The sequence below is a fragment of the Petaurus breviceps genome, unplaced genomic scaffold, assembly GCF_028583685.1.
Source record: "Petaurus breviceps papuanus isolate PSGF00001 unplaced genomic scaffold, PetGlider_PUasm1.0 99, whole genome shotgun sequence".
NCBI classification, from domain to species: Eukaryota; Metazoa; Chordata; class Mammalia; order Diprotodontia; family Petauridae; genus Petaurus; species Petaurus breviceps.
In genome coordinates this window covers 2,996,951-3,024,229 of record NW_027187465.1, presented here as the reverse complement: position 1 = coordinate 3,024,229, position 27,279 = coordinate 2,996,951, and the positions used below count along the sequence as shown (strand labels likewise).

General features: G+C 44.2%; 2 protein-coding genes across 4 annotated transcripts in view; both read right to left on the bottom strand.

The window, feature by feature from the left end:
* The window catches only part of THOC5 (THO complex subunit 5), a 32,050-nt gene extending 31,120 nt beyond the window's left edge, over window positions 1-930 (bottom strand). Inside the window, exons 1-2 of one of the 3 annotated variants that reach the window (XM_069081705.1) lie at window positions 752-930; window positions 3-134 (exon numbers count right to left, since the gene is read on the bottom strand). The gene's annotated coding sequence lies outside the window, so the exon portion shown is untranslated. The remainder of the gene's footprint in view (window positions 1-2; window positions 135-751) is intronic. The other 2 variants (XM_069081706.1, XM_069081707.1) reach the window with 2 other exon arrangements.
* A 3,731-nt stretch (window positions 931-4,661) lies between these two features.
* The window catches only part of NIPSNAP1 (nipsnap homolog 1), a 41,593-nt gene continuing 18,975 nt past the window's right edge, over window positions 4,662-27,279 (bottom strand). The window contains exons 3-10 of the mRNA XM_069081738.1: window positions 24,513-24,558; window positions 23,430-23,524; window positions 19,143-19,213; window positions 13,438-13,578; window positions 12,312-12,343; window positions 10,660-10,754; window positions 8,074-8,157; window positions 4,662-6,037 (exon numbers count right to left, since the gene is read on the bottom strand). Coding sequence (XP_068937839.1) covers window positions 5,973-6,037; window positions 8,074-8,157; window positions 10,660-10,754; window positions 12,312-12,343; window positions 13,438-13,578; window positions 19,143-19,213; window positions 23,430-23,524; window positions 24,513-24,558 — 629 coding nt within the window. The 3' untranslated portion in view covers window positions 4,662-5,972. The remainder of the gene's footprint in view (window positions 6,038-8,073; window positions 8,158-10,659; window positions 10,755-12,311; window positions 12,344-13,437; window positions 13,579-19,142; window positions 19,214-23,429; window positions 23,525-24,512; window positions 24,559-27,279) is intronic.

Sequence of the window (27,279 nt, the reverse complement as noted above, 5' to 3'; positions counted from 1 at the left end):
ACCTCAAGTCAACTAGAGTGAGAAACAGCGCGTCCACGTGAAAGGGGCACAACTAGATGCAAGACAACTGCCAGGTGGAACGGGGAGCGCCAACAGCTGGGGTCATCGGCCCACCGGTGTCTGTTAAGCACCTGCTGAGGAGATGCCCCATTCAAGGCTCAGGACGGGACACCAATACAAGGAAACCAGCCGCACTCAAGGAGCCGAAGGAGAGAGGCCCCTTCAAGAACACGGGCTGCAGCCTGATGGGCGCCTGGGGCTCCACGCAGGAGGGGGGGGGGGGAGGGGGGAGATGGGGCGGAAAGAGCACATTCCCAGAGCAGCCTCACTCATTCATTTACAGCACAGGGAACCCCCTGGGCAGTCGGGGGGGCGGAGCGGCCCACGGCGGGCACCCCATAAACGTCTGGCTAAGGTCAGGTCGCCCCGGCAGCGCCGTTACCCTGAAGGGTGGGGGCCGGGAGGCCGTTGGGAAGAGTCTGGAGGGGGAGGGGCCCGGCTGGAAGGCTGGGGGTCCTGGAGAGAGACTCAGCGGTGGGATGGGGGCGGAGCTGAGATGGAGACCGGAGAAGCGGGGGGACCCGGCCCCTGGGGAGCCAGAGCTGGAGGGAAGGCTTGAGCTGGAAAGCTGGGGGCACAGCAGAGGGATGGAAGAGCAGAGGGAGGGGCCGAGCGGAAGGCTGGGGGTCCTGGGGGGAGGCCTGGCCGGAGGAGGGACGGGATGGGGGAGGCGACCCCGGAGGGCAGGTACCTGAGGCCCGGCCGGGGCTCGGAGAGGCCGCTGGGGCTCCCGTGGTCGTCCGGGGGTCGGACGGAAGCAGGACCTCGACGCCCACAGGCCCGGAGCGGAATACGGGGGAAGCAGCGCGGCAGCCGACACCACAGACCAAACCAGAGCCGGCGAGCCTTCCGCTTCCGGCGGCTAGAGAGCCCGAGTCACGCCCACCCGAGGACCATAGAGAATCAGGCGGAAGGAGCAGCGCGCGCCGGGGCTCTCTGCTACCCCCTAGTGGCCCCAGGCGCTCAGCTCCGGAGTCGGAGCGCTATTCTCTGCTCCGCCGGCAGCCAAGTGTCAAAAAGTGCGCTCCTGGTTAGGAGCAACGTAGCCAGGTATACAACGCGAAAGACCCAGATTCAAATCCCACCTCTGCCGTCGGCTGCGCTGTGTGAGCAGGACCAAGTCACTTAACCTCAGTTAAGCAGACCAGATAGGTAGAAATAAGAGGCCAAGGCAAGGATAATATAGCATTTATTGATCAACCGCAGAGAGAAGGCACTTGTAGTTGGAGCTGTGCCTTGAAAGAAAATAGGGATTCTGAGAGGTGGAAGGTATTTTGTCTCACTTCCATCCCTGAGAATCCCTGATTTCCGGCAAGGCATTCTTCAAGCAATTTTTATTGGACAGCCCTATCATTTCAATGGTGAAGGGAATTTCCATCGAGGGACATCCTCGAGCAATGCAGGTCAATGCCTTGTCTGCAACTTATAGTCTTAGAGGCTTCTCATTTCTAAGTCTTAAGAGACGTGTCTGGGATTCTGAGAAGTTGGTGAAACCTACTTATTTGACAAATAAGAACCCATGGCCCCAAGAGGTCCGTGACTTGATTAGGGTTACAAGGATAGGAAGTGATAAAACTGGGGTTTAAACCCAGGTGCTTTGATGTGACATACAGCACTCTTCAATTTTATTTTTGAATTTAAATGCCAAAAAAAAAAAAAGGTAATAATAAGCATTTCCATTAACATATCGAAACACAGAAAATAGTGAGTCTCCATTACATACACTTAAAAGTATACAATCAATTTTACATCACTTTCAGAACTGGCCCTCTCAACTGTGTTTCCTTCTGTTCTTTCATATAGTTTCAAAAAAATGTTTCAGTGGTCTTTGTTGGTTCTTGCTCATTTCCTTTCTCGACTCCCCAATTAGCACTTTATTTCGATATGTTTTACAAATATCTCAATTGATCCTCAAAACAATCTTGAAAGGCAGGTGTTATTATGATCCCTATTTTACAGAGATGGCAACTGAGGCAGAGGGGGATTGAGTGATTTGCGAAGGATCACACAATTGCTAAGAAGTTGAAGCTGGATTTGAACTCAGGTCTTCCTGACTCCAAATCAGTGCTCTATGTACAGACTCACTTCTTCATAAAAAAGAAAAACTCTTATAACAAGCAGTCAAGAAAAATAAATTCACACAATGGCCACCTACAAATATACCTTTAGATATCTAGATATCTTTCTGCAGCCTGAGTGTCCATCATCCCTCTGTCAGGAATAGGGTACTGTTCTTCCTCACGGATCCAGTGAAGACCTGGTTGGCCAAATGTCTCCCTCAGAGTTCTTAAGTTTTTTCTGAATCATTTTTCATCGCAATGTTGTTGTTCATATATACTTTGCTCAATTAACTGTGTATCGGCTCCTACATGTCTAAAAATATCTCTTTCATCATTTCTTAGAGTATGATCACATTCTATTACATTCGTGGGCCACTGTTTGTTCAGCCATTCTCCTAATCGTTGAGCATTCCCTTAGATTCTAGTTCTTTTCTTCTCTTCGGGATCCAGAAGTTTATTTTGCTGGTGAGCACACCCTCCCAGGTATTATCACCCCTTTTAAAACTCCCTCCTATCCCAGCTTCTTTGCTGTTTGATTTATTTCTATGCCAAACCAGGGGTGTGTTTAACCCTTTTTTGTCTGACTCTCATAAGGATTTCACCGGATGTTTTTCCTATCCCTTCCTCCATGTTTTAAGATACTTATCTTCTCCTCCATCCCAATTATGAGAAACACGTTCTACTCCCTTTTTCCTCCATTCTACACAGGTATATTCTTTGCATTCTCCCTCATTTTTCCCCTATAAAAACAGTCAAAACAGAACCAATCCAACCCAAAATTCCTGTTTTTCTTATTCAATTCTTTCAATGCCCCTTGAAGGCATTACAATTCTGAAGGGGAAACTTATTTGTTTTCTTCCATTAATATAGTAATATTAAGTAAGGTCCCATTAATTGTTCCAATAAATTTACACTTTGCTGGGTAAATTATTCTTGGTTGTAAACCAGTATCTCTTGCCTTTTGGATGCTGAATTCCATGCTCTCCTCTGGCTTTTAGTAGATGCTGCCAGTTCTTGTATGAACCCGATTTTGGTTCTTAAACTGCTTCTTTCTGAATACTTGAAGCACATTCTCTCTGATGTAGAAGCTCTCCATTTTGGCTATGATATTACTAGGACTTTTCCTTTTGGGGTTTCTTTCAGGAGGTAATCAGTGGATTCTTTCCATCTTCATCTTGTCCTCTGGTTTTAATAAATCTGGGTAGTTTTCATTTGTGATTTCTTGAAATATAGTAATTGTCTTGATCATTATTCAATGTGGAGCAAATTTCAGGTTTTTGCAGGAGTAAGTAGGTATTTGGGTGCTAGATGTTTCTCTGCCTCTCTCCAGCCTTCCAACTTGGATCCCCTACCCCTGCCTCCCCACCACATTCCTAACTCTCCTTCCCTCTCACTCTAGGGCTTACTTTCAACAGTAATTGTACTCATTGGATCAAATTTTCTGTTCCCTATTGCTGGTTTAAAAGTCAAATGGGTTAAACAGAATTTAGTTATAAAGTAATGGAATTCATTTCCATAAAGTCCAGTCATACTCAGTAAAACAAAACAAAAACCCTCCTCAAATATAGCTGCAATCTCATCAATTTGAGGTGACTCATGTACACATGCTTAATAAGAGCTAGCATTTATACAGTATTTTCAGGTTTGCAAAACATTTTACATGTTATCTCATTTGATTCTCACAACAACTTTGTGAGGTAGGTGCTATTATTGTCCTCATTTTACAGATGAAGAAACTGAGCGCTGGGGATGGCGGTAAAGTGACTTGCCCAAAGTCACACAGCTAATATCAGGGGCAGGATTAGAATTCTAGTCTTCCTGACTCCAGATACTGCCCTCTTTCCACTTTGCCACCTAATTGCCCCTATATTTAAATTAAAATACCCTTCTACAACTAAGAAAAGCTGAAGGAAAGGGGAGGTCTTTGCAGTGAAGTCAGTTTGGGTTTGATACCAGGACAGATTTCCTGACAATGAGAGTTATCCTCAAGTTGAATGAACTGCCTGGAGGGTTGATCATTTTCTCATCCTTGGGAGGTCTCCCAGCTGAGGCCAGACAAGCACACAGGTATGTTATAATATGGGTTCCTTTGCCAGTATTGGCTGGACCAGATGGCTGCTGAGGTCCTTCCAACTCTCAAACCAGCATCATTGCTTTAGTTTTAATTGTAAGGAGGAAGTTTTGCTTGACACAATGCCTAATCTGCCTCTTCGAAGCTCCCCCTTCTCCCCCACTGCTCCCCCCATGTTGTCCTCTAAGAAGAACAAGGTAAGCCACCCTTCAGAAAGAGCTCCCAAGCCTTCCCTTCCCTAGACTCTAGATCCTTCAAGAGAAATAGGCTCACCCCCGTGATTTTCCCAATGTGCCCTCTGCCCAGGCGTCTCACTGAAAAGCTCCAGCCCTGTCTGCTTCCTTTGCTTCCAACCTCATTTTCCGAGCTGCTTCTGAGTTCCTCCCCTTCACCAGCTCCAATCTCTCCTATCTCTGGAATCTTGGGGCAGCTGGGGGAGATTCCTGGCAAGTGAAGAAGAGCAAACACCATTTCTATGAAATATTTAATTAGGTCAGTCGGTGACTTTCAGGACAGGCTGCCCCAGAGGGGGATGCGCACAAGCCTCGTGGGGACGGGGACCTGCAGAGACCCAACCCTGCCCCTCCCAGGTATTCAATGATCCCCACGTGGCACCAGAGAGTCACAGAAATAGGGACTGTAGACCCAAGAGGAATGTAGGAGGGAGGAGAGAGCAGGGTGACAGACAAAGCCCCCAGTCCCGAGATTGTGGCGGGACAGGGAGAGCCCAGCCTAGACCTCTACAAAAAACCTAGTGGGAGAGCTCCCCCTTCTGCCTGCAGGTGGCTGCGCTAACCCAGACATACCCATGAATGCTTTCGTGGAGCAGCACAACGACAAGCCTGTTCTTCCATCAGGACCCTGGCCTCGGTAGGGAGCCTCCATCTTCCCAGAAGCTGGGCTCAAAACCCCCATCCCAACAGTCCTGACCTCCGTTAGCCCTCTCACTGGTTCAGAATCATATAAGAGCCTGGATTAAGAAGCAGAGAGGGGCTTGGCTCAGGCGTATGAGGGAAGCCAGTGGCTGAGGTAGGCCTGGCCTCAGGCTCTTGCCTCTAAGCTCTGACCACAGGACAACACCCCTGCGGATGTAAATGTGATTGCATCTATGCCGTTCACATGGAAGGAGACTGGGCTGGGGCAGCCAGAGCTGAGGGGCCTTAGGAAAAGGAAATCAGAAGCTGAGATCTGCTCAGACTTCCCCAGAGGGATACGGAATTGGCAGAACCAGGAGAATTAGAAGAATGACAGATAGCTTAAAGGTTTGCAAAGCCATTTACATATGTTATCTTGTTTGCTCCTCACAATTCTGTGAGGTAGGTGGTGGTGGTAGTTATCCCCATTTTACAGATGAGGAAACTGAGACCCAGAGAGATGAAGGGAGATGCCCAGCTAGTTACATAGCCAGTAAGTATCTTAAGCATGATTTAAACACAGGTCTTCCTGATTCCAAGCCCCAAACTCTATCCACTGAGTCACCTAGCTGCCCAAAACCAAAGGAAGAACAGAAAGGGGAGAAGGGAGAAGGACAGAAATTAGAAGTAGCCAGTTCTTGGTCTAGTTCTAGGTGTTTAGCTAGTCTCAGCCTGACCTAACTCCCCAAGGAGTCCATCAGACCCCAAAGAAGGAATGAGGCATCTGAGAGGATGGGGGGAGCAGGGGAAGTGGGGCATGAGGTGATCAGAGGGGCTGTAGGGGGAAGGAGGAGTGTCTGGGGAGGGGAGGAGAGGGACTCTTCTGGCTAACAGCTCCCTCCAGGGATGAGGAAGGAGTCCGCAGGGTCACTGGAGGGGTGAGATCTTCAGGGGAATCATGATACGAGACTCCATGTTCCGTACCAGAGGGACTGTGGAAAGAAAGGATCAGTGTCACTGGGGCTGTGCAGAGGACCCCTCCCTTCATAACTAGGGACTTTTCCACAGTGATTCAAAGTTTGAGAAGCCCTTTTCATCCATTATCTCCCGGGCTACTGCCCTGTGAAGTCTGAGATGCCAGTGGAGCTCTGATATGGCATTCCCTTCAATGACGCTGCTAGCAGCCCATCCTGGACAATTCCTGTCCAGGGTCTCCCATAAGTTCACCCCCTGGGGTCCACCCAACATGCTGGAGACCTTCCTCCCTTCCTCCTTGCCATGGTGTGTGCACCCAGGGGGCATGCACTTGTCCCTGGTTATCCTTGGCTGTTGCTTCACGACCAGCCCTCTCTCCTTTCTACCACCCACTTCTTAGATTGTGTTCTTTACACAGATTTGCCAACTGTGTCCTGTGTAATTGCTGTGACTCATCCAACAGGTACCCTTCCGATACCCTTTTAGACCAGTCCTACGAAGACCTCCCAATGAGGAAACTAACCCCCTCTGCAAGTACAGATCAGCCACTGGCCCACGGAGAGTTGCCCAGAGTGTTGAGAGGCTTGGTGACATGCCTGGGGCCACACAGTCAATAAATGGCAGAGGCAGAGTTTAAAACCAGCTCCTTCCTGACTCCCTCCGAGGCCGCCTCTCTACTCACCATGACACAGTGACAACCCCAGCTACAATGCCATACACCTATCCTCTAGGGCATGTGTTAGCAAACATCTCCTATGGGCCAAATCTGGCCCAATGCCTGTTTTTGTATGCTCTGAGAGATAGGAATGGTTTTATATTAAATGTAAATTATTATTTAGCATACATGTGTTAAATTATTACATGAACATTAAATGTAAAACCATTTTAAAATGCAAAAACCATCCTTAGTTCAGTCTGTATAAAAAGGCAAGGAGTAAGTCAGAGTTGGCCTGTGGGCCATAGTTCACTGACACCAGTTCTAGACAGATCAGGAAATAGCATGGGCTGGTAGAAAGAGCCCAGAGTCTAGAACTTGTATTCCTTGTGGCTGTATGTCTGGGAAAAAACTGCCTTTCCCCTCTGAGATTCTGTTCCCTCACTTGTAAAATGGGCATAAGATCTGTATTGCCTCCCTTTCAGAAAAGGCTATGAAAAAGCACTATAAATGATAACTCATCATATAGACATTATCCAAGGTCCCTCCCATGGGGAGACTGCAGGATGGAGCCGAAACGGAAAGAGGAAAGGGCCGAGAAGTAAACCCCTTCATTTGATGGAGAGGACCATGTAAATGTCTAGTAAAGGTACCTTAGCCCAGCATCTTACAAAAGGTAGATGTTTCGTAAATATCTGTCAAATGAACGAATGAGGGAGATGGTCCATTTGCCTGGGTTGCCAATAATTACTATAGGAGAGCTCAAAGACACTAGAGCATTAATTCTCAACCTCTCTCATCCATGTCTTCAAGCTAAAACCCTACCTATCTTCCTGCTGCTGAGTATCAAGCAAACAAGCAGCAAGCATTCATTAACTGCCTACTGTTTGCTAGGACCTGGGGATGCAAAATCAAAAATGAACCAGTTCCTGCCCTCAAGGCACTTACATTCTATAGGGGTGGACGGGGAGGAAAGAGAAAACACACACACACACACACACACACACACACACACACACACACGAAATGTCAGAAATCATAGGCTCAAAGATTCAAGGCGGGAAGGGGCCTCAGAGACAACCTAGAACAACTCTTCCATTTCACAGATAAGAAACTGAGACCCCGAGACTCATACAAGGTGCCGCAGCTAGAACGAAGCCTTAATTCCAAGTCAGGTCCTCTCCATAAGGCCAGGCACCATACTGCTTCTCACCTAGCTCCCTCCTCCCTGACAGAATGTGACCCTCTGGAGGGCAGGAATGACTCTGCTTTTGTCTTTGTATCTTGGGTGCCTAGCATAGCGCCTGGGAACCATTAGGCATTTCATAAATGCTGTTTTGGGGGGTGGTCGTGAGAAGGTCAGATGCTGAGAACAGGATGGACCGCCAAGCACCTTACCTGTGTAATACACATTCTCGTCCCAACCCCTCTTTCTCCAGGCGGCATTTCGAGTTTCTTCCCGGGACTGCAGGTCTTTATAGGCTAGGGGAAGAAACATGATGTGTTTGTTAAATGGGGATTTCAGGCCAGGCGGTACTTCTTCTTTTTCTTTTCCAGCTTAGAAACATTTGTAGGGTCTCCACAAAGACTTCTCCACCTTACTGAGGAGCTAAGACCCACAGGCCCAGCATCTGACACACAGTAGGTGCTTAATCAATTTTTACTGTCATAACCTATATCAGATTGCTTGCTGTCTTGGGGAGAGGAAGGGAAGGGAGAGAGAAAAATCTGGAACTCAAAATCTTACAAAAATAAATATTGAAAACTATCTTTACATGTAATTGGAAAAAAATAAAATACTATTACGTACAAAAAATGTTTACTGTCTCTTCCCCTCAGGGAAGGCCCAAGTTTCCAGGTCAACTCTGGCTAGTCCTTGGGGATTTTGGTGAAAGAAAGGAAATGCCCCTTAGTTGAAGGAAAAAAGCCTGGGGGGGGGGCAGAGATTAGGAATGACAGCTATCTTCAAGGATCTGAAGGGGACTATCACATAAAAGGAGGATCGGCCTTGTTCTATTTGTCCCCAGAGGAAAGGTCCAGTAGCAATAGGGGAAGGTGCAAAGACCCCACTTTAGGCTTGGCGGAAACACTTCCCCCCACTCTTCTACCCCATGAGAGCTTTCCCAGAATGGAAGGGGCTGACTAGAGAGGGGGCATGCTCTTCCTCCTTGGAGGTCATCAATCAGGCTGGAAGACCATTTGTTGGGCAGGTTATGATGGGAAGCCCTTTGGTGTATGGGTTGGAGAATGAGGAAGAGCCCCCTGAGGTTCCTTCCATTTCCCAGATTCAGCGATTCCTGTCTTTGCCAAGTATGGGACATCAACAACATCAAATGTAAAGAAGCTGCAGTCACCACTGGAATGGGACAAAGTACCGGCCTAAACATACCATAAGCTAACCCAGGGTGCCCATGAGTGTCTTAATGGGCTTAGAGCCACCTTTATCCCTACTGGTATTAGATCACAGAACAGTGGGATAATGGAAAGTTCATGGACCTTGGAATCCACAGAACACGGGTCAAAATCCAGGGTCTGCCGCTGGCTTAAGGAAGAGTCCCACAACCTGTCAGTTTCAATGTCCGTGAAATTGAAACAAAAATATGCTGAATTCCTGAGTTGTCACAAGGACCACAAGGGAACGTTTATGATGATGTAATCAAAGAAATGGGAGCTGGCACTGTGGGCATTAAGGATTTGTTCATAAGATTGTAAGATTCTAAATGGAGGTCACAGAATTCCTGAGCTGGAAGGGATCTCAAAAGGAATCCAGTCCAAGCCCCAAATGGATAATTAGCTCCTTCAACAATATCGTTGACACTGTCCAGCCTCTGCTTCAAGATCTCCAAAGAGGAGGGGCCAGCCCGCCGCCACCTCTGGAGGCAGCTGTCACAGGGACTGGGGTTTTCCGCCATCCAGCTAAATCTCTGTGTCTTACATGGCTCCTGGTTCAGCCCCCTGGGCCCAAGCAGAACAAGGCTAATCCCTCTTCCACATGACAGCCCATTGCAATAATCCTCCTTTTTCTCTTCTACTTTTTATATGTAAATACAAATGCTCGTTTTATTGGAGTTGTTTAAGTTCAGGGGAAAAGAAAGAAGACAGTCATCAAATCCCCACTAAGCCTGATCTTTTCTAGGCTAAACAGGCCCAATTTTTCTCTGTCTTTTTCATTCTAAATTTATACAGATCGCTTTGGTCTTCCATCACCTTCATTTCAGAATCTATCCCTACCCAGCCGGCCGTCACTATGAACAAGGCAAGAAATAAATGCAGGTGCACGTACACATCAAAGTCTGTCAGTATATTCAATGTTCCACACCCACAGCTCTTTTCATCTGTCTTCACATGGTCCAGTCTCCAGTACTCTCACCATCTTGGCCCTCCTCTCCCCCATGTCCTTCCTAAAATGTGGCACCCTAAATTGAACACAGGACGCCAGACACAGTCTGAGCAGGGAAGGATAAGGTAGGACTCACATGTCCCTTGCTCTAGAACATAAAGGAGTCTACGGAAAAATTTTAGGGGGCTCTGCGAAATTGACTGGGAAAACAATTATATCTGTTTTCACTCATCTTGAACTGAAATTTACCATTTCTTTCAACCACTTACAAACACTATTCTGAGGAGGGGTCCATAGGCTTCACTGGATGGCCAAAGGGGGTAAGAGGGGGACATGATACAAAAAAGATCGAAAACCTCTGCCCTAAAATGTGTTGCCTAGATTTGGACTGATATTTTTACTTGTTTACTTATAGCAGATGGTATAGCTCATATCCACATATAAGAGAGGACACTCCAGGCCCCAATCTACCATTTACAGGGCCGGGGGAAGGAAACTCTCTCTTTTCTAAGTTCTCAAGATTTTTCTTCCTCTTTTGTCTTAGTCAGTCAAGGGGGCCACACTTCAGAAAACAGGGAATCAGTAAAATAGATTGCTAATCCCCAGTTGCCTCTGACCCACAACTGGCAATGGGGACAACCTACCCCAGAGATGGTGGACCACATAGAGTTCTCCAATCTGGGAGAAGAAGCCGCCCACAGCTTCCTGGTTTTCCTGACGGTACTTGATCGCTCGGGCCCTGGAAGAGGAAAGATTAGAAGTTAGGAAGAGGCCATAGTTTAGGGGTTGACCTGGCCTGGAGCAAGATAATCCAAGCTCTAGTGATGGGTCAAGGATACCTATCTCAGAACCAGGAGATCTGGGTTTGAATCTGAAGGTCTACTTTTCCTACCTGTGTCACTGTGGACAAGTCACTTTCACCCTGAGCCTCAGTTCTCCAAGAGAAAATGAAGTTGATGCCAATTAATTGGCTCACCTCACAAGGTGATGGCGGGGCAGCCATTTGGTGCAGTGGATAGAATGCTGGGCCTATAGTCAGGAAGACCTGACTCCAGACACGTACCAGCTGTCTTGACTTTGGGCAAGTCATTTAACCTCCGTCTACACAGAGATCATAATAGCATCTACCTCTCAGGGTGTTGTGAAGATAAAAGGAAATAATGTTTGTAAAACTCCTTGCAAACCTTAATACTCTATAAATATATAAATAATAATAATTTATATTGCTATGATGGAGATCACATGCTTGGCAAACCTAGATGAATGCCATTGAGTATCAAACTTGTTAGTTTCTCAAGCTTGGTGAGGGGAAAAGCAGAAAGATGGAGATGGGGAGAATTCTACTGCTGCCTTAGAGACTGACAGGTTAAACCTAGCCTCTCCCATCTGAGCCCCGATCTTCCCAAAAAGGAGACAGAAAGCCAAGGGATTCTGAAGGGCTTATAAGAGAAGCCCTAGTGACCACAGGCAGCAAATTGGCAAAGATGGGAAGAGACAATGTTGGAGGGGTGGTGGAAGGACAGGAACGTTTATACATTGCTGGTGGAGCTGTGAATTGGTCCAATTCTGGAAAGCAAATTAGAATATACCAAGAAAAGTTATCAGAATGTGCCTATCCTTTGACACAGAGATCATATGCCTCATGGAAGTTGATGACCAAAAGGTTCTGGAAAACCCCAAAAAAATCAGTGATGGGCTATTTATTTTTTTCTTTTTTTGAGGTATCAAAGAATAGGAAACAAAGCTGATGCCCATCAACTAGGGAATGGTTAAACAAACTACAGTCCATGCATGTGATGGAATAGTATTGTGCTGCACGAAATGGTAAATATGAAGGATTCAGAGAAGTACTGGATGACTTCTATGAACTGATGCACAGAAAAATAAGTAGAAGCAGGAAAACAACATAAAGAATGACTACAAGGGAATGGGAAAAAAGAAAAAGTGAAACTGAATTCTGAGCAATTAAAACGATTATGTTTGGCCCTGAAGAAGAGATATGAGAAGGTACCTCCCTCCCATCGTTGTAAAAGTGGTGGACAATGGGTGTGAAATGCTACATGTTAGGTCAGATTTGGCAAATGTTTTGGTTTAGTTTTGCTCAAATTTTTTCTTCATCATAAAAGATGGCTCTCTGGAAGGGAGTATGTTGAAGGAAAAGGTTGGGAAATGAAAGGATGTAAAACCAAGACAGCAATATGTTATTCATTTAAGAAAATGACAGGAGGTCTTGGTGAGACTAAGAATGGTCTCCCTCCACCCCCATGCTCCTCTCAGACCCAGAGCTCTTACTTACCAATTGTTTCCCCACTCAATCATGGTTCCTGGCTGAAAGGAAACATAAGGGATTAGACAGTACAGACACTGACTTTCTGGTATTAACTTCAGCTCCCAGGCCAATAAGAGACACCATCCATTCCAGAAACCTCAGTTCACTGTAATCCTGGACCTTATCTCAGCATTAAGTGGGACCATCACTGTTCTTCATCTAATGAATTCTACTCTTTTTTTCATGGTTACTTCTTCCAGGAAGCCTCCCCCGATTTCTCCTGTCAGAGATAATTTTCCATCCTCTGATCTCACACAATACTTTGCTGAGTTATTCTTCACTGCAAACCATTTCACATTGATGAGCCTCAGTGAACTCTATCTGTAAAATGGGGGCGAGCAGTACTGGTGCCATGTATTTCGCCAGACTTTGTAAAGCTTCAAGCACTTGAGGAATGGGATTTGCTCCTGATCTCCTTTCAGGAGTGGGGGCCAATAGATTGGGAACACTGTGTAGCCTAACAGAATGACTTTACAAGTTGACTAGATTTGCTGAACTGCTTTTCTTCCTTCTCCTTTCTCTCTCTTTTGTTTTATTCTTCATTACCAGAATGGCATAAAGGGTAGAGATGAGGGCAGGATACACTTGGAAATAAACATGGGGTAAAAAAAAAAGAGACCAATATAAAAACTTTCAAAAAACAAAATCATTTTAAAAGGATCTAATTTTAAAAAATTATATAAGCTCCCTAATGGTAGAGACTGTTTCATTTTGGATTTGTATTGAATAAGAAGTATTTCATAAATGCTTATTAAATTGGGGAGGGGACCCAGAAATGTGAATTATGGTTTCATCATTGTTGTTACCAGGTTTCTGTGTCTATGACCTCAGTAGACTATGAGCTCTTCAGGGGAAGGGCTGTGTTTTCTCAGTACCTTAATCCTTTCCCTAATGCGTTGCACACAGCAAGTATGTGACAAGCATCTAGGGCTTTGGATTAGCTGGATGTGGGATAGGAATGTGGCTGGTCTGGGTTGAAAGCACAGTAGTGGCCGGATGCAGAGCTATGTGGACCTTCAATCCCCATGGCCTCTCCAGTCTGGCTCTGAGGGGGGAAAAAAGGGGGTGGGGCAGGGAGGAAGCCCAGAATCACCTTCAGCTTGTACGTCCTTAGTTCATAAATGTTGGGGCCCTCACGAGGCTCAGGCTCATTCCAGAAACTGAATTCCAAAAGGAGCTGGTTTCTCCTGGATAGCAGCATCTTACTCCTTTCCTTCCGAAATTCCAGGTACTCCTGTTGGGGCACACAGTAGGGTAGCTCAAGGGAATAGGACAAAGTCTAGCCATAATATAACAGAGAGACCAGGAGAAGGGCTGGATTTGGCCTAGAACACTGTCCAAGTGTCTGGTGGAGGTACTGACTCTAGTACCATAACGCCTTGCAGATAAGTATTCTATGAACAATTTCTGAATAAATGAATGAATGATGGGGCACAGTATATCTGCCTGGGTTGCTAATAGAAAAGGGAAGAAGGATAACTCAGGACTCAACAAGTATAGGGAAGGAAGAGTGGAGGCAGCTGAAGGACAGAGTGCTGGATTTGGAGTCAGGAAGACTGGAGTTTGAATCCTACCCCAGCCACTAACTAACTGTATGACCCTGGGTAAGTCATTTGACCTCTGTCTACCTTAGTTTCCTCATGGCATTGTCCTATAAAATAGGGATAATAATAGCACCTACCTTCCAGGATTGTTGTGAGAATCAAATTGCATGCGTATATACATGTACATATAAATATATATATATATATATATTACACACATATACTGCATATGTATATATATGTATAAAACTTTGCAAACCTTAAAGTGCTATTAAAATGATAGCTATGATTATAACTCAAATCTCCCTCAGCCTCAGTTTCCTCAGCTGTAAAACAGAGACAGATAAAGCATCTACCTTATAGGTAGTGCTTATAGGTAGGTAGATATTAAGATTGGTCTTGAAGTCATAAGGAGACTAAGACAGAAGTCGAGGGATTCAGTAGCTTTGACTTTAGAGTCATGAAAGATGCAAGTACAAATCCTGATTGAGACACTAGGTAGCTGTGTGACCTTGGGCAAGTTAAACCCCCTCAACTGCAAGCCCCTCATCTGGAAAAGCAGCATTTGGCTCAGAGTTGTTAGGAGGCTTACAAAATCATGGTAATGAAGTGGCTTCACAGAGTGCTATATAAATGTCAGTTATTAATAATAAAAAAAGGAAGAAAAGCATTATCTATATGGGAGGGACCTTATCTGTAAGGCAAAAAAAAAAAAGCTGGAAACAACCTACTATTGGTTGGGTAATGGCTGAAAATGTCATTTGTCAATGTAATGGATTATTATTGTGCAACAAAGATAAGGAATACTAAGAAATACTGCAAGACCCATTCGTTGGAATTGAGGCAAAGGTGGAGCCAAGATGGCAGAGTATCAAGAAGTATGATCTAACTCCCCTTCCCCCATGTCTCCCTCACTTTTCCATAAAGATCTAGAAAATTCATTAGATTGAGTAATTAAAAAAAAAATCACAGTGAGTCATTTTGCCAGCCTAGATTAATATAGGAAGACAGACAGAAAGGTCTAAGGACATTGAGTATAGGGTCTGGCCAGGAGCACACAGAGTGGAGTATTCTGGCATGCTGGGACTAAAAGAGGACTGAGATTATATTCTAGGGCAAGGAAAAGTCCTAGACCCACACAAGAGATCATGACTTGTGCAAGATGCAGGTATAAGTACCATCTGGAAGCTCTGTCGATCACTACCCAGTTCTGGATCAAGGGGAAACTGAGAAGGGAACCTCTGCCTGGAGAAGGGGAGGGAAGAATTCCAGGTAGACAAGCATGTGCAAGCCCTAGACTATGTACTAAGCTAGGAATGGGTTTAGAAACAAACAGTAGCTGTGTGCCTCAGCTCCATTCTCCAGCCCAGTCTGAAGCCTGAAGTAGAAAAATGAGGATAGGAATTCTGGACCAAAGAAGAGCCTGCATTTCAGTCACTTTGACCATGAAGAACTTCCATGGATTGCTGATAGTGGCCGAATCTAGCAAGAGCTTGCTGGAACTTCCAGCCAGAAGCAAGACAACAAGTGTTGTGTAAACCCAAACCCAGGTCAGGAGCTTGCTGAGCTCCAACCAGGAAGGCACTGATCAGACTGTGGATCAGGAATCTTGGGAACAACTTTGGGTCCTCAGTATGAGCTCTCCTCAAGAGCCTAAAATAGCACAACACTTGATACCTCAAGAATATAGCAGAAGTACCCAAAAGGACATAAACTCAACTGAAATGTTCTCCCCACAAGTGAATAAGGCTCAGCCTCAATATCAAAGCTGAAATTAGGAAGAAGGCTGGAAGAATGAGTAAACAAAAAGGGAATCCTACCATTAAAAGCTCTTATGACAAGGATGCTCAAGACACAGATCCAAAGAAGAAAATGATTCAAAACATCTACGAGCAAAAGCTCAAAGAAAAACACAGCTTAGGCACAAATTTAAGGAGAATTCCTAGAGAAGATGAAACAAAAGTTTTTAAAAGAATTAAAATTTATTTTAAGACCAAATGAGAGCTATAAAAGACATATTTGAAAGAGAATGAACAGCTTAGCACAAGAGGTATAAAACCTAACCAAAGGAAAAAAAAAAACTCTGAAAATTAGAACTGACCAATCAGAAGCTAATGACCCCAGCCTGTGACACAGTGCCTTGGACTGGAAGCACATAATACATGCTTAATAAATGCTTACTGACTGATATGACACAAAATATTAGAACAAAGAAAAAGGCAGGGAAAAAAATAAAAGAAAATATAATTCAGGTATCTCATACAAGAAACTGACCAGGAAAACAGATAGAAGAGAGATAATTTAAGAATCAATGGATTACCTGAAAGCCATGAACAAAAGAAGAGACTAGATTTCATATTTCAAGAAATCATAGAACAAAATTTCTCTGATCTCTTAGAGTCAGAAGGTAAAGTAGACATAAAAAGAATCCATCAAAATCACCTCATAAAACAAACTCCCAAAGGAAAACTTCCAGAAATATCAAAGCTAAAATCCAGAGCTTTTGAGTCAAAGAAAAAATACTCCCAGTATCTAGAAAGAATTCAAGTACAGAGGAGTCACAGTCAGAATCACAAGACTAAGCAACCACCACTATGAGGGAGCAGAGAGTTTTTACAATGTGATATTCCAAAAGGCACAGGATACAGGCTTACAACCCAAAATAATTTATTCAGCAAAACTAAATATAATCCTATGGAGAAGGGGGGAAGGAACGAACCTTTAATGAAACAGAGGATTTCTAAGCCTACCTGATGAAAAAATAGCAAAACTAAGTAAAAACTTTTGAAATGTAAACACAGCAGTCAAGAGAAATGTAAAAAAGTAAACATGAATAGGCAATTACAAGAAACTAAATATAGGTAAACTGTTTACATCCTAATATGTATCCCTGCAGAATTCTATTACCATCAGGGGTCAGAAAGGGATTCTAATTAGACAGAAGCCCTGGGAGTGATGGTTATGTTTTGATGTTCTTAAAAGAAGAACAGAAGAAAAAAAAAGAATACATGGAAGTTGGAAGGAAAGGAGAAGAAAAAAGGGGAAAATTATCTCACTTAAGTAGAGTATACAATTAAAAGTCTATATAGGGGCAGCCAGGTGGTGCAGTGAGTAAGAGTGCAGGCCCCAGAGTTGGGAGACCTGGGATCGGTTCTGGCCTCAGATACTTCACACCCACACACACAAATCTATACAAATAAGGAAGAAGGAATAGGTATGAGCAGGTAACATTTGAAAGTCACTCTCATATGAACAAGTCAAAGGAGGGTGAAATATACACACACAGTATGGTACAGAGATATATTTCCCTCAACAGGTTACCAGGAAAGAAAGGGGAGAAGTTAGGGTTAGAGTTAGGAGTAGATTAAAGGAGATTTTAATCTTAAGCAAAACAAACTCTAAAGAGGGGATGGGAAACAAAAAAAAGGTAAAAGAGAATAGGATGCATGGATATATACAATTAACAATCATAACTGTGAATGGTATGAACTTACCCAAAAAACTTAAGATAGAAAAATGGACTAGAAAGCAGAATCTAATTATGCTGTTATAAGAAACATACTTGAAACAGAGATATATGCAGAAGCTTAAAATAAGGGTCTAGAGCAAAATCTATTATATTTCTGCTGAATTGAAAAAGGGGATTGCAATCACAATTTTAGACAAAACAACACCAATAGATTTAATTTAAAGAGATAAACAAGGAAATGGCATTTTCCTGGAAGGTACTATAGACATTTAATATCAATACTGAACATATGCACCAAATGGCATAGTATCTAAATACTTAAAAGTTAAATGAATTACAGGGAGAAATATTTAATAAAACTATAATTGTGGGGGAATTCAATTTACCCCTTTCAGACCTTTCTAACCTACTCCAAATCTAAACAAAAAAGAAGTGGAGTTGAATAGAATTTTGGAGAAGTTAAATAAGATAGGCCTCTGTAGATTCCTGAATGGAAACAGAAAGGAGTATACTTATTTCTCCTTCATAAAAGTTGATCTTGTATTACAGGGTGAAATCCACATAAACAAAACAGAAAAGGAGAAATATTAAATGCATCTTTTTTTAGATTTTTTTCCTTTTTGACTTTTTTTTGGAGGGGGAAAGGTCAGGCAATTGGGGTTAAGTGACTTGCCCGAGGTCACATGGCTAGTTTTTGTGTTAAGTGTCTGAGGCCGGAGTTGAACTGAGGTCCTTCTGACTCCAGGGCCGGTGCTCTATTCTAAATGCATCTTTTACTATGATGTAATTATAAATTTTATTCCACAATGCAATAAAAATTATTCTCAACAAAGGGCAGCTAATGAAATAATTAATCAGAAACTAAATAATTCAATCCTAAAGAATACATGGGTTAAAGAACAAATCACAGAAGCAATCAACAATTTCATTAAAGATAAGCATAACAATAAGACAACATACCAAAATTTTGGGGATGCAGCCAAAGAAGTCCTTAGGGGAAAGTTTATATCTCTAAACACTTTCAACAGTAAAAGAGAAAGAGTAGATCAACAACTTGGGCATGCAACTAAAAAAACCTAGAAAAACCATCAAAATAAAAAAAACTCAATTAAATACCAAAATAGAAATCCTAAAAATGAGATTAATAAACTGAAAGCAAAAATCTCATTAAATTAATAAAGCAAGGAGCTTTTATTAATAAGAACAATAAAGCAGATAATCCCTAGTGAGCTTGATTTTTTAAAAAGAAAGAAAACCAAATAACCAGTATGAATGAAGAAGAGCAAAAAATTATATATAGTCAGATTAGAACAGACATGAAAATGTAAAAACAGCAGTGGCAACAAAACTTTTTACAAACATAGAAAGAAAAGAGAAATGATTTGCCCACAGTCACAAAGCCAATATGTGTCAGAAGCTCTGAGACCAGCTCTCTATCTACTGTGACATGTTCTTCTTAGGTCATTATTAAATGTATAATTTTCCTTTTTGGTCTGAACCTGTGATTTCATCAATTTAGGGAACACCCAGGAGAATTCTTCTTCCTTTAATGCAGATTGCCAACTGTTCTGCAACTTGTGATCTTAGACAAGCAGGACTCAAACCCAGGTCCTTGCTGGCTCCAATGCCACTTCTATATCACACTTCCTTAGCAAGGTAATTATTTGTTTTAAAACTCATGAGCTATGATGATGATTGCTACCATTATGTTGTTTTTTTTTAACAGTCCTTAGCACAATGCCTGGCACATGGCACTTAATAAATGCTCAGTGACTGACTGATTACCTTGTTTCCCTTGAGCTTGTTCATGCAGTCCATGAGGGCAGGGTAGCCTCCTGAGAATCGCCATAAATGTACTGTGAGAAGATAGAAGTAAAAGACAGGTCAAACAAATGCTGCTTCCTTGTCCCATGAAACCTTCCCTCCCAGATCTTCAACCCCAGGGCCTCCCAGCTTCCTTTAACTGTAACCCTCATGAGTTCTCCTTCCTTTGGCTGGGAATCAGTTCCCATGATGATGGCCACAACAAAGTTTGTCCTTCAAATTCCACTCAAGTCATGGGAAAGAGGGATCAGATTTGAACTGCTCAGCCCCAATGGGCAGAACTATAAAAACAATTAACTCCCCAGCCATTTCACCCACTGACATACAGACCAATCCAGAATCCAAGCTCTGAACAACTTAACTCTTTCATGCCTGGATCTCTGTCTTGGAGAATAATAGCTGATTGGTGGTTGCCTCAGATGCCCACTATATTTGGAATCTGGCTCTACCCACACATTCTCAGACAATCTCACTAGCCACCATGACACTTCAGGAGTGGCCCCTGAATCCCCCTCCCCTCCAGTTCTGGAAGAAAGTCACTATTTTGAAAAGGCCAGGTTAATCTTCTCCACTCACACCCCAGATCAAAGCATCCCTACCATTTGACCATCACATCCCTATCTGTGCTATCTCCCCCATTAAAATGCAAGTTCCTTGAGGGCAGGGACTATCTTTACTTTTATTCTTGTATCCATCCCTCCCAAACTCTCTGGTAGAACTGCTTTTTACACATTTGTCTTTATGCTGCATACACACATACAAACATACACACACACTTGCCCGACTATTAGAATGCAAGCTTCTTCAAAGTAGGTATCATATTCTTTGTTTATGTGGCCCCAATACTCAGAATAATGCCTGGCACATAGTAAGTAACTAATTCTTAATTGCTTAATAATACTTATTGCTTGCTTGCTTGATTTCCAAGCCCTTAGCACAGTGCTCAGCAAATAATAAGCACTTAATAAATGCCTTTTCATTCATTCATTCAGCAGGTAAAAGTTACAGAGAAGCAGATTTCAGCTTCCTTATCATTGGAGCTATCCAAAAAAAGAGGCAGCAGCTTGGAGAGATGGGTTCCCCTCCTTGTCGGAAGCTTTCAAGGAAAGGCTGAATGACCTCGCTGGGGATATTAGAGAAAGGATTATTTGTGGGGCATGGATTAGTTTAGATGCCTTCTGAGGTCCCTTCAAACCTCAAAATTCTGTGAATAAAGACACAAAAAGGACCCTTAGTAAATCTCCAGATGATAAAGCTGGCAGAACAGCTAATTCAGTAAACGACAGCATCGAGATTCAAAATGATCTCAGCCGTCTGGAACACAGAGCTGCTCTGGCAAGATAAACAGACTAGGGATCATTGCAAAGCCCTTCATTTAAGAGCCTAAAATTAAACTTTGAAAAAGGAAGGGCAGAGCATGGACTAGATGACCATTTTCCTGAGACACTATAGGTGGGGGCTCATTATTTAGGTATGAGAAGTCCCCTTAGGTCCCTGTCAACTAATTCTATGAAATCCCTGGGGAGAAAGGAAGGACAGAGTCTTAGCTTTGGAGTGACCTCTGAGGTCATGTCGTCCAATCCTGACACAAACAAGAATTTCCTCTAAAACATCAATGAATCAGCAAGTATTTACTAATGATCTATTATGTGCCAGCAAGATCTAGGATGGGCAGTTAGGTGGCATGGGCAGCTAGCTGTGTGACCCTGGGCAAGTCACTTCACTCTGTCTGCCTCAGTTCCTCATCTATAAAATGAGCTAGAGGAGGAAATGACAGACTGCTCTAGTATCTCTGCCAAGAAATCCCCAAATGAGGTCATAGAGTTGGACATGCCTGAAATGACCGAACAACAAAAATGTGTCAAACCGTTGTCCACTGATTTTTGTTTGCTTGCTTTTTAAATTAGGTCATAGGATCATAGATCTAGAACAAGGACAAAAATGAAACAATTCCTGCCTTCAAGAAGCTTACACTCTATTGAAAAACTTAACAATATGTACATAAATAGAGGTATGGATCAGACCCATGATTTCATTGGTATAGGGAAGTAACTCCCAGATGAAGAAACTCCCTCTACCATTGAGATGGGCACCTTCTCTTCAACTTTTAGTCATGGAAGGTTATCTATACAAGGTGTCAAACATAGGAACGAGGTTAAAATGAAATTGGGAAATATTTAACCAAATAAAATACAATTTGTTCAATCTTTCAGTTATGTCTAACTTTTGCCACTCCATTTGGGGTTTTCTTGGCAGAGATACCAGAGTGGTTTGCCATTTCCTCCTTCAACTCATTTAACAAATGAGAAAATGGAGGTAAATGGGTTAAGTGACTCATACAGGGTCATGCAGCTAGTAAGTGTCTGAGGCTGGATTTGAACTCAGGTCTTCCTGACTCCAGACCTACTGTTCTATCCACTGTGCCACCCAGATGTCCCTAAAAATACAACAGAATATAGATGAAATGTTGATGTTGATGTACAGTTTTCTAAGTCAATATTTAGCCAGCAAGAATCCTTATACAGGGTTTAATGGTCCCAGTTTCTGAGTCTGACACCTCTGGTCTAGAGCAGGGAGAGGTGATATCACCTGCCTGGTCACGTGCCGGGAGGTGTCAGAAGAGGGTCCCATCTTTCCACCCCAAGGTAGTTCTCTAATAAGTCTGCCTCTTGAACATGGACAATATATAGGTGAAGTTTCCCCACAAGGACTCTTCGAGCCTTTGCTTACTTCCAGTAAGAGGATGCCTGCCACTTCCCACGTCACTGTTAGGAAAGTTTTCCTGACATCAAACAGAAACCAGTTCCTTCGAATCTTCGGCCCCCAGTCACTGGTTCTTCCCTCAAGGGCCAAGTACAAGGCAGCCAATTCCTTTGCCCATAATAGCCCTTAATACAACAGAAGCCAGTGATTATGTCTCCCTTGAGTTTCTTCTTCCCCACATTATATGCTCCAAGTTCCTTCAACATGTTCTCCCATTGCACAGGACCAATTCCCCAGCCTGGCTGCCATCTGGTAGAGAGTCTAACTTATCAATATCCATCCCAAAATATGACTCCCACATTTTAGAAAAGAGGGAAGAAACAGGGGCAGCTAAGTGGCACAGTGAATAGAGCACCGGGCCCTGGAGTCAGGAGGACCTGAGTTCAAATCTGACCTCAGACACTTAACACTTACTAGCCATGTGACCTTGGGCAAGTCACTTAACCCCAATTGCCCTGCCTTCCACCCTCCAAAAAAAAAAAAAAAAGAAGGAAGAAACAGTCCTATGTTCCAAGGGCAGCTGATGGGATCCATACCCCTTTTCTCACCTCTCTCTGCCATATCTGGAGGTGGCATGGGATTCTAAAATGACCCTCTGACAGGCCCCACAACCACCCCAGGTCTGATTTCTGAGTCTAGTAAGAAAGCAAGTAATGTCACCCTTGGGGGCCTCGGTTTTCTCTTGTGTAAAATTACAGGGGTTGGGCCAGATGACCTCTAAGTCTCTTCCTAGCATTAAAATGGGCCTATAGGTGGTGCTGCAATGAATACAGTACAGTGCCTGGAATGGGGAAGACTCATCTCCCTGAGTTCAAATCTGGTCTCAGACACTTACTAGCTGTGTGATCCTGGGCAAAGTCACTTCACCCTGTTTGCCTCAGTTTCCTCATCTGTAACATGGGGTGGAGAGGGAAATGGCAAACCACTCTATGTCTTTGCCCAGAAAACCTCAAAAATGGGGATCATGAAGAGTCAGATATGACTGAAAAATGACTGCAGAGTGCTTTAAAACTCTATGCTTCTCTTCCTTCTGAGCCTCAGTTTCTAAAATGAGGATGATGGATGGATGGATGCATTTGGCTTAGTCATAAAGGCTTACTATGTGTCAACCATTGTGCTAAGTGTGGGGGACATAAATAGAAAAAGAAAAAAAGTCCTTATCCTTGTGGAGCAAGATAATACAGGTAAGAGGGTCTGGCCACAGGGCAGACATAAAGGACCAGAGGTCCCAAGAATGCAACGATGGTCCAGACAGCAAGGCCTGGGAGGCATTAGGATTCACGGTTTTTGAGAAGGGTTAAAGTGGAGAGGGATGTCTGGGTTCCCTCTGGCAGGGGTAGATAAGGGGCTTCAGTGCCCAACCATCAGGTGAAAAGCAGGGGTCACTGGTGGGAAGCTTGGAGTGGGTCCTGCGGCCAGGAAAGGGGACAGTCTGGAGAAGCTAGGCACTAGCTCTGATCCTCTGGGCAAAAGCTGAGGTCTCACCTGCCTGGTCCTGCTCCCCATACCAGGTGTTCCAGTTCCCCACCAGTGCACAAGGGTAGTCCGGGTCCAGGTGAAGCTGGGGGAGCACCGCTTCCCTAAAAAAGCAAAAAGAAGGAAGATGAGAATGAGTTAGGGCCTTGCTTTCTCTCCCCAGGCACGTAATACACAGCCTGGTCAGAGAAGGATGAAGCTGGGAGCCTCTCTCCTACTTCCTGGGAATCCTGCAGGAAACAGCTGATCCCAGACGATGGAAGACCTGGTTCTACCATTTCTACTACTTTGGGCAATTAGGTTATCACTTCTCTGAGACTCGGGGGCAGACTTGTATTTTTTTCTGGTATTTGGAATTCTCTCTGTCCTTTTTCTTCCCCTTCCCCCATTCTTTTATCTTTCCCTCCTCTCCTCTCTCCCTCCCTCTCCCTTTCTGTCTCTTTGCCTTTCCCTTTCTCCCTCTTTCTTTCTCCTCCCTCCCTTGATCCCCCTCTCTTCCCTTTCTCTTTCACCTTCCCTCTCTTCCCCCACTCCTTTCTGTCTGACTCTCCTCCTTTCCGTCTTCTTCCCTGTCCCTCCCTTTCTTTCTCTCTCCCTTGTCCCCTCCTCTTCACTTTCCCTTTCGTCTTCCCTCTCTTCCCCCACTCCTCTATCTCTCTTTAACTAGGCTGGTAATATATTCGTCCCCCCTTACCAGGCCTCCTTCCTGTCCCTATATACAATATACCATCTCCGGCCTCTGTACCAGTGCCCCATGGCTGGAAAGCTTTCCAGAACCTCTGAGGTTCAGTTCAAGCACCAGTTACAGGAGGATGATCCTCTCCCACCCAATACAATCAAGATCACTTTGTATCCATTTTGTCTTCATCTAGGTAGATACATGTTTCATCTCAATCGCTCCTTGTAAGCCACTTGAGGGCAGGGTCTACTTGGATACTTTTGTCTTTGTATCCCCAACTCCCCGCCTAGTGCCAGGCACACAGAGGGGACTCGAGGCTTGGCATTGGAAGGCGGGCACAGTGGCCATGATGACGGGCAGGGTGCCTTGGCTGTGTCAGGGCCAAAAGGACAAAAAGAGGGAAGAAGACTCACGTCAGGCTGTTGTAGGTGTCCAGGCACTCAGGCTTCACATTGTGAACTGTAATAAGCCAATCAGAGAAAACCAGTTATTCTGGGGCTCAGGGGAACAGGGATGGAGCTCCAGAGGGGATGACTTTGGGAAGGGAGAGAAAAGAAACAGCCTAAAATTTAGAGGCAAGAATGCACTGAACTTGGAACCAGTCAAGAAGGGCCGAGTTCAAATCCCATCCCTCATACTTCTTGGCTATGTGAACCTGAGCAAATCACTGCATCTCTTTGGACCTCAGTTTTCTCATCTGTAAAATGGGGATCAAAAGATTGGTAGTACCTATTTCACAGGGTTGCTACAAGGATCAAAGTAGATGATGTATGGGAAATACTTTGCAAACCTTAGGGCACATATGCCTCAGTTTTCTCAGCTGTTAAAAAGGTATATTAGGGGCAGCTAGGTGTTGCAGTGAATAGAGCACCAGCTCTGGAGTCAGGAGGACCTGAGTTCAAATCCCACCTCAGACACTTAATACTTGCCAGCCCTGTGACCTTGGACAAGTCACTTAACCCCAAGTGCCCTGCCTTCCCCCCTCCAAAAAGCAAAAAAGAAATTAAAAAAAGGTATAATAATAGCACCTATTTGCCAGGGTTGTTGTGAGGATCAAATGAGATAAATTTGTAACTAGCTTAGCACATAGTAGGTGCTATATACCTGCTAGCTATCATCATCACTGGGTATTGGTAGAGCTCCCAGGACCCCAGGGGGTCATCCATCTTCGCCATCTGTGCAGAGACTCACAGAAGCTAAGGGATTTGCCTAAGGCAACGCTTGCTAAGCCTTAATCAAAACTAGGCATTTCTGATTTACATCTTCCTGTCTAAAAAGATGTAAACCAAATAGGCATTCATCAAAACCCTGAAATAAATATAAAAAATCAAATCAATTGGGATAACGTGCAAAATTTTACAAGCCATAGAGCACCGTATAAATAAACGCTGGCTAGGATTATTGAAATGATTTTTTGTTATGGAGGATCACATGAGATAATATCTATAAGGGCTTAGCAAAGCTTAAGGCCCTGTGTAAACATGCTATTATTATTATTAGAAAAGGGAAAGGCACGGAGGGGGCACCGGGAAAGAGAACAAGAAACTGCTTCTGTAAAAATGGACACCATGACGAAGGCTCTGCTCACCACCCCAAGACAGCTAGAATCCTTACATCCTGGGAGGTAAGTGCTATTAGTGCATTGCATTTGACAGATGTGGAAACTGAGGCAGAGCTGAAGAGACTTACCTAGGGTCACACAACTTGTAAGTGTCTGAGGCTGGATTTGAAATCGGATCTTCCTGATTCTAGACCAGGTGTTTTATCCATTGAGAGACCTAGGTGCTCCCATTACATTGTGAGCTCCTCAAAGGGAGGGGATTATTCCTGCCTTTATTTGTATCCTCAGTGTTTAGCAAAGTGCCTTGCACATGGGAGGAGGTTAATACATGTTTGTTGATTGGTTAATGTTGTACTCCCCCTCTTGTGAAAATGTGAACTTCCTGCGGGCAGGAACTGTCTCTTTTGTTCTTGTATGTCCAGCACTGAGCACATAGTAAACATTTAATAAATACTACTTCATTCATTCATGAAATTTAGGAAGTCAGAAGCTTCAATACAACTTTTAAAACTCATTTTCAGTTTTTTGTTTTTTGCTGTTTGGAGGGCAGTTGGGGTTAAGTGACTTGTTCAAGGTCACATGGCTAGTTTTTGTGTGTTCTAAGTGTCTGAGGCCAGATCTGAACCCAGGTCCTCCTGACTCCAGGGCCGGTGCTCTATTCACTGCACTACCTAGCCGCCCCATAACATGAGTCTTTCAAAAGTTAATCCAGAAAAACGTGCTCTGGAAAGGAGCGGGCAGCAAGGTAGGAGGGCCCTCTCCTACAGACACTGGACAGTTAAAAAGAGCTCAAGTCTCCTGCCTGAGGACCCCTGCCCCTGCTCAGTTCAGAGAGGTCCACCCCCACTGACGGCCCATCAGTCCATCTACCCTGGAGAAGCATTGAAAATGAACCACAAGGTAGGTCCAGAATCAAACAGGAAGGAGGGAGCGGGCTAAGTCCCCGCATTCCTGGATAAGTGCCCCCTTTGGGCCCTTCCACTTCTCACGTTTTATGACTATAGGACCACCTGATTTCCTTTTGGGTAATTCCACAATTAGGCAATCAGTGAGCATTGATGAAGCACCTACTACACAGGCTGCATGTCCTTAATAGGTAACTCTCCCTTTTCTATCTACAGCTCTGCTTGGACATCTTCCCCTACACTGCTGGGGTGTGGCCCCTTTCCACTCTATTCTGCTTTCTTGGGTGTATTGTATTCCTCTGTTACATCATAAGCTCCCTGAAGGCACAGGCCATCCTTTTTCTTATTTGTATTCCCAAAATTTAAGTGCAGGGCCTGACACACAGTAGGTACTTAAAAATGGTGATTGCATTGAATGGGCACAGGCCTCAGCCCTAGGGTACTAAGACAAAAAACAACCCAGCATCCTGCCTCCTTCAAGCTCCCAGTGGGCCCACTCTCATCCCCAATGCACCACTCTCATCCCCAATGCACAAACCCTTCTTTCTAACACCAGTACTCTTCCAGTGATACTCAGCGATGGTGACCAGGGAGGACGGTGACTTCTGGAGTCTCAGAACTGCAGGGGGTCCCAAGGGCAGTGATGAGAATAAGGAGGCCTTTAAAGGACCTACCGTGTTTCCCCGATAATAAGACCTATCCCGAAAATAAGCC